Below are 13,381 nucleotides of genomic sequence, written 5' to 3'. Positions count from 1 at the left end.
TTCAAATATTTAGTTTGAAAATCATAAAAGGAAGCAACCAAATTCCTTTCAGATTTTAGAAGCAACGCCCCCCCCCCCCCCCGCCCTTATGAAAACTCACTGTGTTGGTTGCTTGATTAGGAGCTAAAGCATTGTACTGCATCAACTCCATTCTAACCAATGCAGCATCAAGTGTGTTTCATCGTATCAGAACTGCCCCACAGATGTATCAAGACTTTCTTGACTTATTGCTGAAATAGCAGTAAATTTCCAATCTTTAGCACAAAGCACCCCTAGAGGATGAACACTGATAGGGGAATTTCTGTTCATCTGCTGCTAATTTGATGTAAGAACTGTGTAAACCTGAAAAATGCATAAATATATTTTTCAGGATTCCACAGACTTTTCTATATTAGTACCACTGACAAGGAGGTGAAAAGTCATCCCTTAGTTTTCTCCAATATTTGAACATCCCTGTTAGTGCACGGATATATAAGTGACACATCAGCAAAATACCTAAAGCATTGATGGTAAAGGTAATTAATGTGCATTATCTCCTTAGTGATGAAAACTTAATGCAATACTTTATTGTGGTGTACAGCTTTCTGAAGGTTCAGCATAATTTTCATGCTTTGGTAAGATCTTTGCTAGCTATGGGGCACTTCAGTTGGTACACAAAAAAGTCCTCATCCACCACAGCTAACAGCTATGTTGATTGCAGGGTTTTATGCCTTCAGGAATACAGAGAGACCTTTTCAAGCATTCTTCAGTCAGTTTCCTCATAACAACTGATGTATGTTAAGGAAATCACTGCACAGAAGGTTGAACAAGGTGCTCATGTGTTACAAATTATAAGCAGAACTATTTAAAATAAAAATTAATGAGACATTAGTTAGATTACTTACAAAGGATCATTTTTTGAAGCTGTTCCTGGAATGCAAAATCATGCAAAGAAGCCCAAGGTTGTCTCTAATTGAGTTACAGTGCAGACAGAGCTCCTAAAACTGCCAAAGGGGTGTATTCTGTGTCCATCACAATTTCTGCAAGAAAAATGGATGGCATCCATTTATCAGGTAATTAGTCTACTCATTCTGGAAATTTGCTCATCCTCTGCCAAAGTTATCACGGGACATTGGAGAAGTTCGGTTGAGATTTGAGGCCTTAGGAGTTTGCAAATAAGTTGTATGAGTTTTCAGTAACAGGATGCAATAGAAATGTTCTTATTGTGGAACGTAAAAGCAGACTCAAAATTTTAACTGCTTCTATTCTTGTAAAACAAAATACCTCATGGCACCAACAGATTGGAAGACGTGTTAGCAAGTCTTGTCAAGTCTCATTGATGACAAGAAAATTGAAAAAGAATGGTGGATTGTAGATAATATTCATGAGGCAGACTGAACTCCAAATAGGCTTCAAAATAGACAGGCAAAAATTATGCATCTGTCTTCACGGAAATTAACTATTTCACAAAACTTCCTTTGTATTTATCAGGAAGAGACCGATGCTTAATTTCATCAGAATGATATTGAATGCCAATGTGATAATGATGGAGTTCAATGAAATTAAATATATTACATCGTGCATATCTAAAACAAAGAAGCATTTGGGAAAATTGTTTTCATTAAAGAAGTTAAAGTTCTAAATGGATTGTTTTCCAAATTATCGCGAATAGGTTTGACAGCAGGACAGCCAAAAATGGATTAGCAGTATTTAGTAATCCATTCACTCTGCAAGTATAGGATTTGTTATGTGTTATTGACAAGGTAACTAATAGAAGACATAGATGGTACATTACTACTGTATTTTATAATATGACGTATTTACCTTGTCTCCACTGCGTACCTTGTGCTCATACCAGTGGTATTATTGCTTCAATGCTCAGGATATGGGGACTGTGACAGGATGGAAAAATTCAAGCTAACTCCTGCTCTTGTTCGTTGGAAACTTAGACATCGTGCACTTTTGGACTTATTTTTCTCTAGCACATGACAGGAGTTGGTTTGAATGGTCCAAGTACAGCCATGTCTGTGTGGAAATATTTCTAGGTGGTTAGAGAATTTAGCAATAAGGCTTTGCAGACATCCACTTCACTTTGTCATTTGATTAGGCATCCTTTCCTACCCTTTACGTCAATAAAGTTTGTGTTGTTATTGTCTTAATAGGCACAATTAGCATGCAAAAACTCTACTAAGCTTATATGTTTACCACAGCTAGTGAAAAAACTGCATCTCTAAATGTACCAACCTTTTCATCGACAATAAACATCTGTGATCTACAATAAAAAGAATTCTGATAGTAAATTATATGGACCTTTGAAAGATAACAAATACAAGAATAGATAACAAGTGAAAATCAATATCTTAGTTGGGAAAAAAGTTCCAAATATGCTTTTGTACCAATCATGTGATTTAGTATCACTCCTTTGCAGACTTTTACTGGCATCACGCCAGCAATACTCTCAGCATGTTTTCTAGTGCGGAGGCAGACATGAGACAAGCAAATTCTCAAAACCTTCTCAAGTTCTTAAAAGCAGAAACAAGTGACCTGCTTGTGTTATTTTTAATATCACAATTTACATGTTATGGCCATACAACTCTTAGCTATCTATCTGTTATTCCCACCCACAGTACACAAGTGGTAAAATTTGGAGATCTTCTTTGTATCACTACTGATGATAACCCAGGCAAAGGCAGTAAGACAGGCAAAGCGCTGCTGAAGTGAACCAGGATACAATAAGGCAAAATGGCGAGCAGCAAACAAGAACCATTCAAGTGATAAAACATTTGACTGTTCCCAAGTCTAGGTGACATGACTGATACTACTTTCCATGTAATACTGCCCGGTAAAAAAAAAATATCAATTGTGATAAACCGGATTACACAGCAATTGTTGGTGAACATATGAGTGGTTTTTATTGTGCTGGATCTATAAAGATTTTTGATAATGACCAGCCAAGCTTAGAGCCAGCTCCGCACGAGGCAAATGGTTCAGGTTAAAGATGGGTCTTCAGGGAACTATGGTTCAGTGTCCTATGAATAAAAAGAACAGAATAAAAGATTAAGAACAGATTTTCTTTAACATATTACTTTAAAAAACAATTACAATGGAAACTCCATCATTCATTATTCTGAAATCCAAAATCCCAATGATCACACGGCAATACCTTGCACAGCATTACATACTTTTCCATTACTTCTTTTTGTGAACAGAACTACATAATGCTGGCAATTTTTATGTGTTCTAATCACAGCAGAACAAGAAATAGCACCCCCATGTACTATTTACCTTAGCATGTCATGCTGTGGATAGAGTCTCACATAAATTACAAGATTCAGCATGTCTCCAAATTTAAATATCTTAATGAGGTTTCTTTATTCATTCATGGGATGAGGGTGTCGCTGGCCAGGCAGCATTTATTGCCCATCCCTAATTGCCCAGGAGGCAGTTCAGAATCAACCACATTGCTGTGGGTCTGGAGTCATATGTCAGCCAGACCAGGTAAGGATGGTAGTTTCCTTCCCTAAAGGGCATTAGTGAACCAGATGAGTTTTTCCCAACAATTGACAATGGATTCACAGTCATCATTAGATTCTTTATTCCAGATATTTATTGAGTTCAAATTCCACCATCTGCCATGGTGGGATTTGAATCCAGTCCCCAGAACATTTATCTGGGTCTCTGGATTAATAGTCCAGCAATAATACCACTAGGCCATCACCTCCCCCTAGTGGATAGCAAAGCCTCAATTTCTCCCTCAAGTTGGCACTGTAAAAGAGAAACAATGCTCATACTTCCAAAGTTTTTCATCAAGTAGAAGAGTCATTTAGCTGTAAACTGTCCAAGATGGTTTTACAAAACAAGTTTATTAGTAAAATAAAAAAAGTCTACGACCTGAATTGTGCTTGGATCACCACATATACTTTTGAACAATCCCATAGATCTAATTTTAATTTGAGGGGAGAGATCATCCTCACTGTTGTGAGGGTTGAGCTGTTTTAACTCCTTGATCTCAAAACCACATTTCTAAGTGCATCTCACTCTCCAGCTCATGAGGAATGACCTGAAGGCTGGTGGGTGAGAGTGAAGTGAGCACATCTATAAGCTGTAGTGCATGGTGATGGAAGAACCATGCAGTCAGGTAAGAGAATTGGGAAGGCGCAGGTATCAAATGCAATTTCCTTTAGGGTAGAGGCAGGTTTTGATGTGGGGTCCAATGAAGTACTCATTCTCCTTCTGGTCACTATTAAAAAAAGAAGAAAGTCATTGCAATTACCTTTATGGTCCTCTTTTTGGTCTGTATGACGCCGAGTTTCCTGAGTAGGCTGAAGCACTGAACATGCAACAGTATGTTAAAATCTCTTCACGACAGGGGTCAAAATATATATTTTTTAGGGATCCTTTTAAATTTTTCTCAAGGGTTACTTTTTGGTTTTCAGGGTCTCCTTTCACCTTCTTATTTACTCATTCATTAGATGATGTATTTGTGTTGACATAGATGGTATTTGGACTCAGACAGGATGAGGATAGGAATAAGCTGTTAATTTCCTAGACACCACAGTATTTGAAAAGGCACAAGTCAATTGATAAAATTTAGAAACAAATAGCTTTCTAAACTAAAATGCCACACACATCTAAATACAATGGCCATCAGCCTATGTACTTTTTTCATGGATTAGTGAGGTCAATGCTAATTCGTTACATGTTTGTCTCTAAAGCAGTCACTGCAATGATAGCTTTCTACCTACAGTTGATGTGTGACAGTAGGCAGCAAATCATGCAGGTTAATACCTGGCACTCTGGCAGTGATCGTGATGCCTATTCTATGGCAGTGCCAGGCCATTTGATTCATCGTAGCAAACTGAAAAAATGGCAACTCAGCACTTTGGGCCATCTACTGACCACCTGCCTCATGACACCAATGCAGAACTCATGCACACGTGTCTGATGTACATACAATGGAGCTGTGCGATCACACATAATGTGCTTCAAATGCCTAGACCAGTCTGCAGGAGTCCTACAGTATATGGCAGAGCAAAGTGTCAGGATTCATAATGATCAGCTCCATATCGCCCAATCTTGGCATCATATAAGCATGACCCTTACCTCTCGCTATATGGCAAATGGGTGGGGAGTGGAAGCATGAGGAGGAGTGGGAAGGACAGGAAAAAAAAGAAGGGAGGAGACAACTTAGACGGCTCCATGTGTGTGTGTGAAAGCATGTGGTATTATTGTTTTTTCATCATCACTAGCATTTTGGGGTTCAGCCACTGCCAGGTTGCTCTTCATAGGCATCTGAAATGGAAAGTGGTACATGGATAAGGCTGTGGGGCATGGAAGGGTTAATAAGAGCGGTGTGCTTACAAAATCAGAAGAGCACATAGAATGAGGGAAAGGTGAAATGTGACAAAGATTATGAATCAGCATAGGATCAGCTTTGATGTTGTGGGCCTGAGTGCTGCCAATACTATCAGCAATGTCCCCAACCCCACCACCAGCTTAACTATCAGCCTCTGGGTCTGGATGGGATGCTCTTTGAAGAGTTGATGTGGACTTGTTGGGCCTAATGGGCTGTTTCCACACTGTTGGGATTCTATGGAATTCTATGGCTATCTGCTCCGACAAAAGAATGCGTCTGGACTCGGGCCCCCTATAATACTTCTCCTTATCTTCCACACATTCCTCCTTGAAGTCCACTCTCTACAATGTCGAGACATCCTAGGTCAGATTCATATCCTGTACAAGTGCCAGTACCTGTTCCAGCCAAGTGCTCCTGCCCTTTAAGAAGTGCAGGTTAACTCTAAGTAGTGCAGTGAGGTTTCAGTGGTGCCGGGAAGTTCTGATTTTGGGCCCCTTGCTGAGGTCTGCAGGCAATCAGCAGGAAGTTAGTGCAGTCAGCTTCTCGGATTATTTCAAACAGATATAGCTTATCCTGCACGGTGACCTGTGAACACGGTGATCAGGGTTTATCCAGTCTTCTATCCACTTCTTAGGTAATTCCACAGAGCAGCCAGAAGGTGGTGTGTCTGTGCAGTAGCAAAGGATTTAATTGAATGTGTACTTAATTTGAGTATTCCATATTTTCTTAGTCAGCCAAGAGCTGATGACCTCCTCAGAATATTTCCTTCTCTATAAAATCACATTTGTCTTCATCCCTGACTTTCTGAAGTTTTGCCTGTGACTTGTTGTTCCCTGGTGGAAATAAAATGTAGAGTGCGATCCTGCTTAATGCTTCAGTACCACATGGTCCACTGGTTGAATTAAAGTCATTTGCATTATTGTGACCAGAACTAAAAATAGGGCATCTACAGCTCTGTTCTGCTCTGAATCGTGTACATACATCAAAACATCATATGATTGGCATACGAGCTGAAGACCATAAGAACTTGAAACAAGAGTAGGTTGTTCAGCCTCTCCAGTCTGCTCTACCATTCATTAAGATCCAAAAATTCTTCACATCCACTTTTCTGGCTTTTTTCAATAAACCTCGATTTCCCTACTCATTAGGAATCTACCTATATCAGCCTTAAATATACACAAGGACTCTAACCCCACAGCTCTCTGTGGCAAGGAGCTCCAAAGACTCGCAACTCTCTGAGAAGAAATTCCTCCTCATTTCATTCTTAAATCGGTGCTCCTTTATTCTGAGACTATGCCCTCTGGTCCTCGTCTTTCCCAAGAAGGGAAACATCCTCACAATATTTATCCTGTCAAGCCCCTCAAGAATCCTGTATGTTTCAATGACATCACCTATCAATTTTCTAAACTCCAGTGAATAGAGACCAAATCTGTTTGGCCTTTGTTCATTAGACAATCCCTCCATACCAGGGATCATCCTCATGAACTTTCTATGAACTGCATCCAGTGAAATGATATCTTTTCTTAAATAAGGGGAACAAAACTGCTCACAGTACTCCAGTTGTGTTTTCATTAGCACCTCGTCCAGTGGCAGTAAGACTTTCCTACTCTTATACTCCATCCCCCTTGAAGTAAGGGCCAACATTCCATTAGCTTTCCTGATTACTTGCTGTACCTATGTGCTGGCTTTCTGTGTTTCATGCACAAGTACCTCCAAGTTGTTTTGTGTTGCAGCTTTTTGTAGTTTTTCTCCATTTAAATAACATTCTATTCTTTTGCTCTCCCTTCCAAAATGTACAACTTTCGCATTTTCCTACCCCCCATCGCCTATCAATATGCAACTGGGTAGAGTTCACACATCTCTCAAGGATGCTCACTGAAGATAGCTGAGGTATTCCAGTCCACAATAACACAATAGCAGCGTGCTTGAAAAATTCAGACAATGAGGCTTGGAAACCTCGATTCAGTGAATGTGTTTGAGAAAATCAGCAGCCAGAACAAGGATTCAGCTTCAACAGTGGCACAGAGAAGCCAGAAGGCTGCCACCACCAACAACTGCCTCACAGCAAGACACTAAAATAAAATTCCTGCAAAGGCAGCAGACCCCTGCGGGTTACTCTTGGCACAAAGATACAAGTCTTAGTCTCCAAAAGTTAAGGCAAGGTATAATCAGAAGCAGATCTTCAACAACACTTTATTCCTATCTGTAATACATCATTTGCTACTCTACTGGAAAAGTAACATATCACAAGGTAGTGTTTATGAGGAACAGACTACAACACTGCAGGTTTATAGCTTGTTGTCGTAATTCACTGACTAGGGCATCATTTCTTGTATATCTGTAATTGCCCTACATGGGGTGTGTAGAGCTGTCTGTTTGTAAAGCATAGAGTGGCTCACAAGACCATTTTCAGTATCTGACACATTGCAATGGATATGGAGTCAGACAGATTAAAGAAAGCAGCTTTCCTTCTCTCGGGAACCAGATGGATTTCTATGACAATCTGGTTGTTTCTTGGTCACCATATGTGAGTGTAGCTTTTTCTTCCGGACTTCTTTCAGTAGTTGAACTGTTGGGCCTCCCTGGAGATTGATGGCAGAGATCCTGCCCACTGAGAGCTGCCAACTCATCAGTGGGCAGCAGCTACCCAGTGCCAGCTGCTGCCAGTGGTAACTGCCCAATCTGTACCCAGCAGTGGTCCAGAAATGTTGTGGGACCCCAGAGCAAAGGGGCAGGGTGGTATTTGCAGGGTAGGGGTCACAAGAGAAGATGATCAGGAGGGTCAGCAGCAGAGGTAGGGGGTGTTGGAATCTAGTGGCATTACCTATCTTAATGCTTAGGTCCAATCATCAGCACAGCTTCCTGACTGTGACGGTCTGCATTCACTCCCAGGGGGTCACTGAGGAGCCCAACAGGGTATACTGGGCAACATTCTGATGTGGCGATACCAGTAGCAATGGAATCATACCTTTAGGTGAATCTCAAGTGTCCATTTGCGGGGCAGGCTGCTCCAAAGCCTTCTGGCCTCAGATGTAATCGGAGACATGCGCAAAGTCAATGGCACCTTGTCCCCAAACCTATCGCCTGATCACATGTCCACTCCCCCACCCTACCCAGAATACCCCTGGGGAGCAAATGCATTCAACTCCATCCATTGTGTTAAGTTTTGATCCCCTCACATCGCCCTGCAGAAGATCCAGAGAGAAGGGCAACTGAATTGATACTTAATCTTACATACTTTCAGTAACCTGTTTAAACCTGGGCACTGGGGCTTGGAAGGCAAGGATGACTAATTTGTTTGTTCACTATTAACCAGCACTTAACAAACCACAAAACTATTATTGTCTTGGTTTTCTGTGAGCAAATATCAGGCTAAAATTTTAAGGAATTAGAGATAAAAAGTGAACTATCCACAAACGCACAGAGTATTTACACATTAACTCAAAGTTAAAAATGACTAAAATTTCACATGATTGGGTAAATTGGTTCCAGAATGGATATTAGAAATAGAGCTCAGAAGTAACATTTCACTTGTCTAGATTTGTTCGGATAATTAATCTCAAATTGGTTCCTTCTGATTTCCTGCATTCAGAATTTCCTTTAGTCATTTATTTACAAAAATGCAGATGATCTGCTTTATATCAACTTAGTGGTACTTCTTTTTCAAAGAAGTTGTGACACATCGTGGTGTCTGGATGGGTTTGCTGCTTGTTTTACAGTAAGTTGGTATCCAAATATTTGGAAACTCCACAAATTGTCTAAATGGGCTGAATTTGAGTCTAGAATGGAGAAATGGGAGTTCTGGGGAAAGTAGATGAGTCTTATCACAAGAGCACCTCACTCACGTACTGGCCTTCAGTTGTGCTTTCAGTTCAGGAGATTTGAAAGTGACTGTGCGATTGTTCCAATCAGATACATGTTAATTAACAATATAACAAATTTCCCACACTCCATGAGAGCACAACACAATTCAGGCACAACGACTGTAAATGCTGGAAGTATTCAGCCGATCAGGCAGTATGGGCGAAGAGAGACCCTGTTAACATTTCAAGGCAATGAGCTTTCATTAGAACCCAGGACTCGTAAGGAGTTCTGATGAAAGGTCGTCCACTGGAATCATGGAATCTGCTGCACAGAATCTGCCTGACTTCTGAATATTTGCAGGATTTTTGTTGTGCTAACAGATTTCCAGCATCTACGCTGATTTGTTTTTTTTTCCCAAGAAACGTATCTTTGTTTTCTGGAAAACAAAACACAAGCAGAACTGAGGAAAGCAAATGGAAGGATTGACTTTATTCAGTGCACAAATCTATCGTTACATAAATGAAAGTTTAAGCAAGCAAGAAAAAAGATTTCTAACATTTATTTTGCTGTAATCCATTGGGAGGGCGAGGATTGACTCATGTATCTGTGCAGTAAAGCACTATTCCCCTCTTAGTCATTGGATCATTTAGTTAGACATCAGCTTCTCCTGATCTATTTCTGGAACACTCTTAATCCATTTCCTTGTATTATTAATGCTCACTTAATGGAAGGGTATTTGAATGACAAAGCTACAAAATTCAATTCTTCAGCTACATTGGCTGTATATTTTATTACTATGACTGAATTTACCTAAGAATTCATATGTTGATTTATTTTTTTTATGCAGAAAACAAGATGAAGAGCAAGGAATCTAATCGCTTCCCCAATATATTCTCACTATCAAGATACGTGTTTGTGAAGTCTCATCGATCTTTCGTATCATCTTTTCTCTGCAAAAAGCTACATGAGAAATGAAATTACAGGTTGCTTTGTTATTTGTATTCCATTTCCTTCTCTTGGTGATGAAATCTACACAAATGTTTATCTTGTTTTCAGAACTGTGCTGAATATTTGGTTTATAGTCACTGGTTCCAAACAACCCAGCGTTCAGTACAAGATGGCAATAGACGGTATTTGATAGGGAAGTGTCGAATAGGGCTATTTAGCCATGGTTACTTGATGTGGTTTCCCCCTCTTCAACATTAAAAATCGGCTCACTACCACACTTCTCGAAATAGCACCTAGCACATCAATCTTTGTCACTCTATTCTTGGTACTACCATTGATTGCTTTATTACCAATTCCATTCTATTACTTTGCCATTCTGATCACAGGCTTACAGAGTATACAGCAGTCAAGAATTGTTCTGTAAACAATGAATTGAGTACTGGGAGAGGCCGCAGTTTGTTCAAACACATAGGCCCCAGATTTTCTGCTCACAGTTGGAAGCCCAGTCTCTGACCCAGACTGGACAGAAAGAAATACAAACCTACATTTTGATCACTTCTACCTTTGACATTTCTGGACTGCAGCCTCCTGTTATGAAACAGCAGGGAACAATCCAGAAACGCTGGCAGCCTGCAGCAGGGAAAATCACTGTGGAAATATCACATCTTCTTGCTGTAGGTGAGCTGAATTCTGTAGTTCCAATGTCCTGCAGCCACTTTGACAGGAAAGCATATGTGGAAAGTAGGCTGCCAGGTGGGTGAAGGGCTAGGGTGGTAAGTGGGTGAGGCATGTGAGTGGGATAAGGCTGCCATGTGGGTGAGGGATATTGGATGCCAGGTAGGTGAGATGGGTCCCAGTAGAAAACCAGCAATATTTGGAAAATATTGTATTGGAGCACCATGTTGACGTATACAAGATGAGCCAGACCATATGTGACATTCACCAGTTTTACTGGTTTTTCCTTCTGGTTAGGATGGGAGGTGGGTGAGAGGGTGAGGGAAGTTGGATACATGATGTGGATAAGATGCTTGAGGAGGTTAATATAAAAGCGGGATTAAGAGGGTAGGGTTCAGGGGGGTTAAAGAGGTACAGCGCCTCATGGGTTGAGGTTAAGATGGCAGGTTGGTGAGGGAAGGATATATATTATGTATGTTCTTAGGGCAGGTCGATTGGTTGGAATGGTGGTAGGAGGCAGAGGGGCACCAGCTGTAGTGGGGTTGGCCTGGGGCTGGGCAATGTTGGGTGGAGATGTTGGGTGGGGGAGGTGAAGGGTGGTGAGTAGGGGAATGTGTTGGATCCAGTAGGGCCAGGTAGAAATGGGCATGGAGTGGGTCTGAGGGTGGTGTTCTTTTGGCAGGATCGATGTCAGATCATTGGGGTGTCGGGTCTGTGAAGCGCAGTGGGGTGTCAGCTCCAGTAGGATTGAAGTGGTGTTGGGTGCAGTGGGTAAAGTCTTGGGGGGGGACCTGTGGGGTCTCCTGGGCTATCATGGCAAAGGCAATGGGATCAAGGGATGGTTATTGATGTTAGTGGGGTGAGTGAGACAGAAGTTCAGTTTACTTGTTACCCAGGAGTTAAAGTATCAATCCGCAGTGTTTTCCTGGGTCAACCTTATCTGAGTCGGAGTCCTCTTAAATCTTGATTCTAAAGGACTTCTTAAAGGACTCAATTTCCCAGGCTATTCCCACAGGATCAACGGTGCCAGAACCTTCACACGGTCCTGATGCACAGCTCGAATCTATCCTGCAGAAATAACTACCTGATCCTTGGAATTAGATGCTGCTTCAGGATCCCAATGTTTTTCTACAATCAATAATAGGACATAGCACTTATTTTCAAATTGACACAGCAATATCATAGATCTTGGCTATGCAGGTTAACTTTGACACCTCAATAATCCATGCTTACATGCTCACTACCATTGAATTATTGTAGGAACAGATGATCACGCTAAAATGAAGGAATTATGAACACCTCCTAGGCTTCATTGACCTTGACATTTCTGTCCTGTTGGTCATAAACTATGTCAACATCAAGAATTAAGAAGTTCCTTTCCAGCTGATACAAGGTATGGCATTGTACCCAAGAGCTCAATTGACATCAAGATTTCAGTCAGTTTTTTTAACTTCTGGAAAAGCTGGTGGTTGTGTGTGGAATTATGTAGCCCTCCAATGAAACAGTTGTCACTCAGCAGTGAAGTTGAGTCATTGTACCAGTTGCATACTAAGTCAGTCTCTGGTCCAGGTGGAATGCTCCTTAGTTTTCTGAAGAAGCCAAGACACAAACAGCAAAGGTTTTGGTCACAATCTTTTCAGTCTCACTGGATACAGCAGTAATGCCAGAGGACTGGAGCATTGCCAATATTATGTCACTATTTAACAGAGGGGACAGGGATAAACTAGGAAGCTACACTCAAGTCTGTCTAACATTGGTGGTGAACATGTTATTGGGAACCATTATTAGGAAGAAAGTAGACATTCACTTAGACAGACATGTATTTTTTAAAGGTAACTTGGGTCTAAGTAATTTGAATGCACTGTTTAATGAGATAACAAAAAGGGTTGATGAAGGAAGTACAGTAGGTGATTTATTTATGGGCTTTCAGAAGGCATTTGGCAAAGGGCTGCATAGGAGCTCGTTAGGATAAAGGCCTTTGGAGTAAAGGGAAAGTGGTGATAAGGATATAAAATTGGCTCAGACACCGGAAGAAAAGTGGTTAGGTATTTTCAGACTGGGAGATGCTTTGCAATGATATTTCCCCAAATTATTTTTGGTTCTGTTACTCTTTATTTTTTTAAATAAACAATCAGGTGGCACAATGGCTCAGTGGTTAGCACTGCTGCTTCACAGCTCCAGAGACCCAGGTTCAATTCCACCCTTGGGTGACTATTCTGTGTGGAGTTTATACATTCTCCCCATGTCTGCATGGGTTTCCTCCTACAGTCCAAAGATGTGCAAATTAGATAGATTAGCCATGGGAAATGCAGGGATGGGGTGCATCTGAATGGGAAGCTTTTTGGAGGCTGGGTGTTCTCTTGATGGGCTGAATGGCCTACATCCACACTGTAGGATTCTATGAATCAAGGTAGGGATTAGGGAGTAGAATGATCCAGTTTGTGGATGGTGTAAAGTTTAATAACACAGTAGACCATGATGAGTAGGGCAGAATCTTGAATGTGGGAATTCAATGTGGAGAAATGTAAGGAGATGTGCTTTAGGAAGCATGTGAAAAGGCAGCACACTATAAGAGAGACAATTTTGAAAAAAAAAAATTACCAAGCAGAAAGATTAATA

At 40.9% G+C, this 13,381-nt stretch overlaps 1 protein-coding gene across 3 annotated transcripts in view; it reads right to left on the bottom strand.

Moving 5' to 3' along the window:
• Window positions 1–151: 151 nt before the first annotated feature.
• Window positions 152–13,381, bottom strand: part of sh3bgrl2 (SH3 domain binding glutamate-rich protein like 2) — a 73,694-nt gene continuing 60,464 nt past the window's right edge. The window contains exons 4-5 of one of the 3 annotated variants that reach the window (XM_048597256.1): window positions 4,253–4,309; window positions 152–3,008 (exon numbers count right to left, since the gene is read on the bottom strand). In XM_048597256.1, coding sequence (XP_048453213.1) covers window positions 2,994–3,008; window positions 4,253–4,309 — 72 coding nt within the window. In that variant the 3' untranslated portion in view covers window positions 152–2,993. Of the gene's footprint in view, window positions 3,009–3,675; window positions 4,310–13,381 lie in introns of those variants that run through there. The other 2 variants (XM_048597258.1, XM_048597255.1) reach the window with 2 other exon arrangements.

Source organism: Rhincodon typus, chromosome 5 (genome assembly GCF_021869965.1).
Source record: "Rhincodon typus isolate 14 chromosome 5, sRhiTyp1.1, whole genome shotgun sequence".
Lineage (NCBI taxonomy): Eukaryota > Metazoa > Chordata > Chondrichthyes > Orectolobiformes > Rhincodontidae > Rhincodon > Rhincodon typus.
The sequence above is the reverse complement of the archived record's forward strand: the minus strand, read 5'-3'. Positions and strand labels throughout refer to the sequence as shown.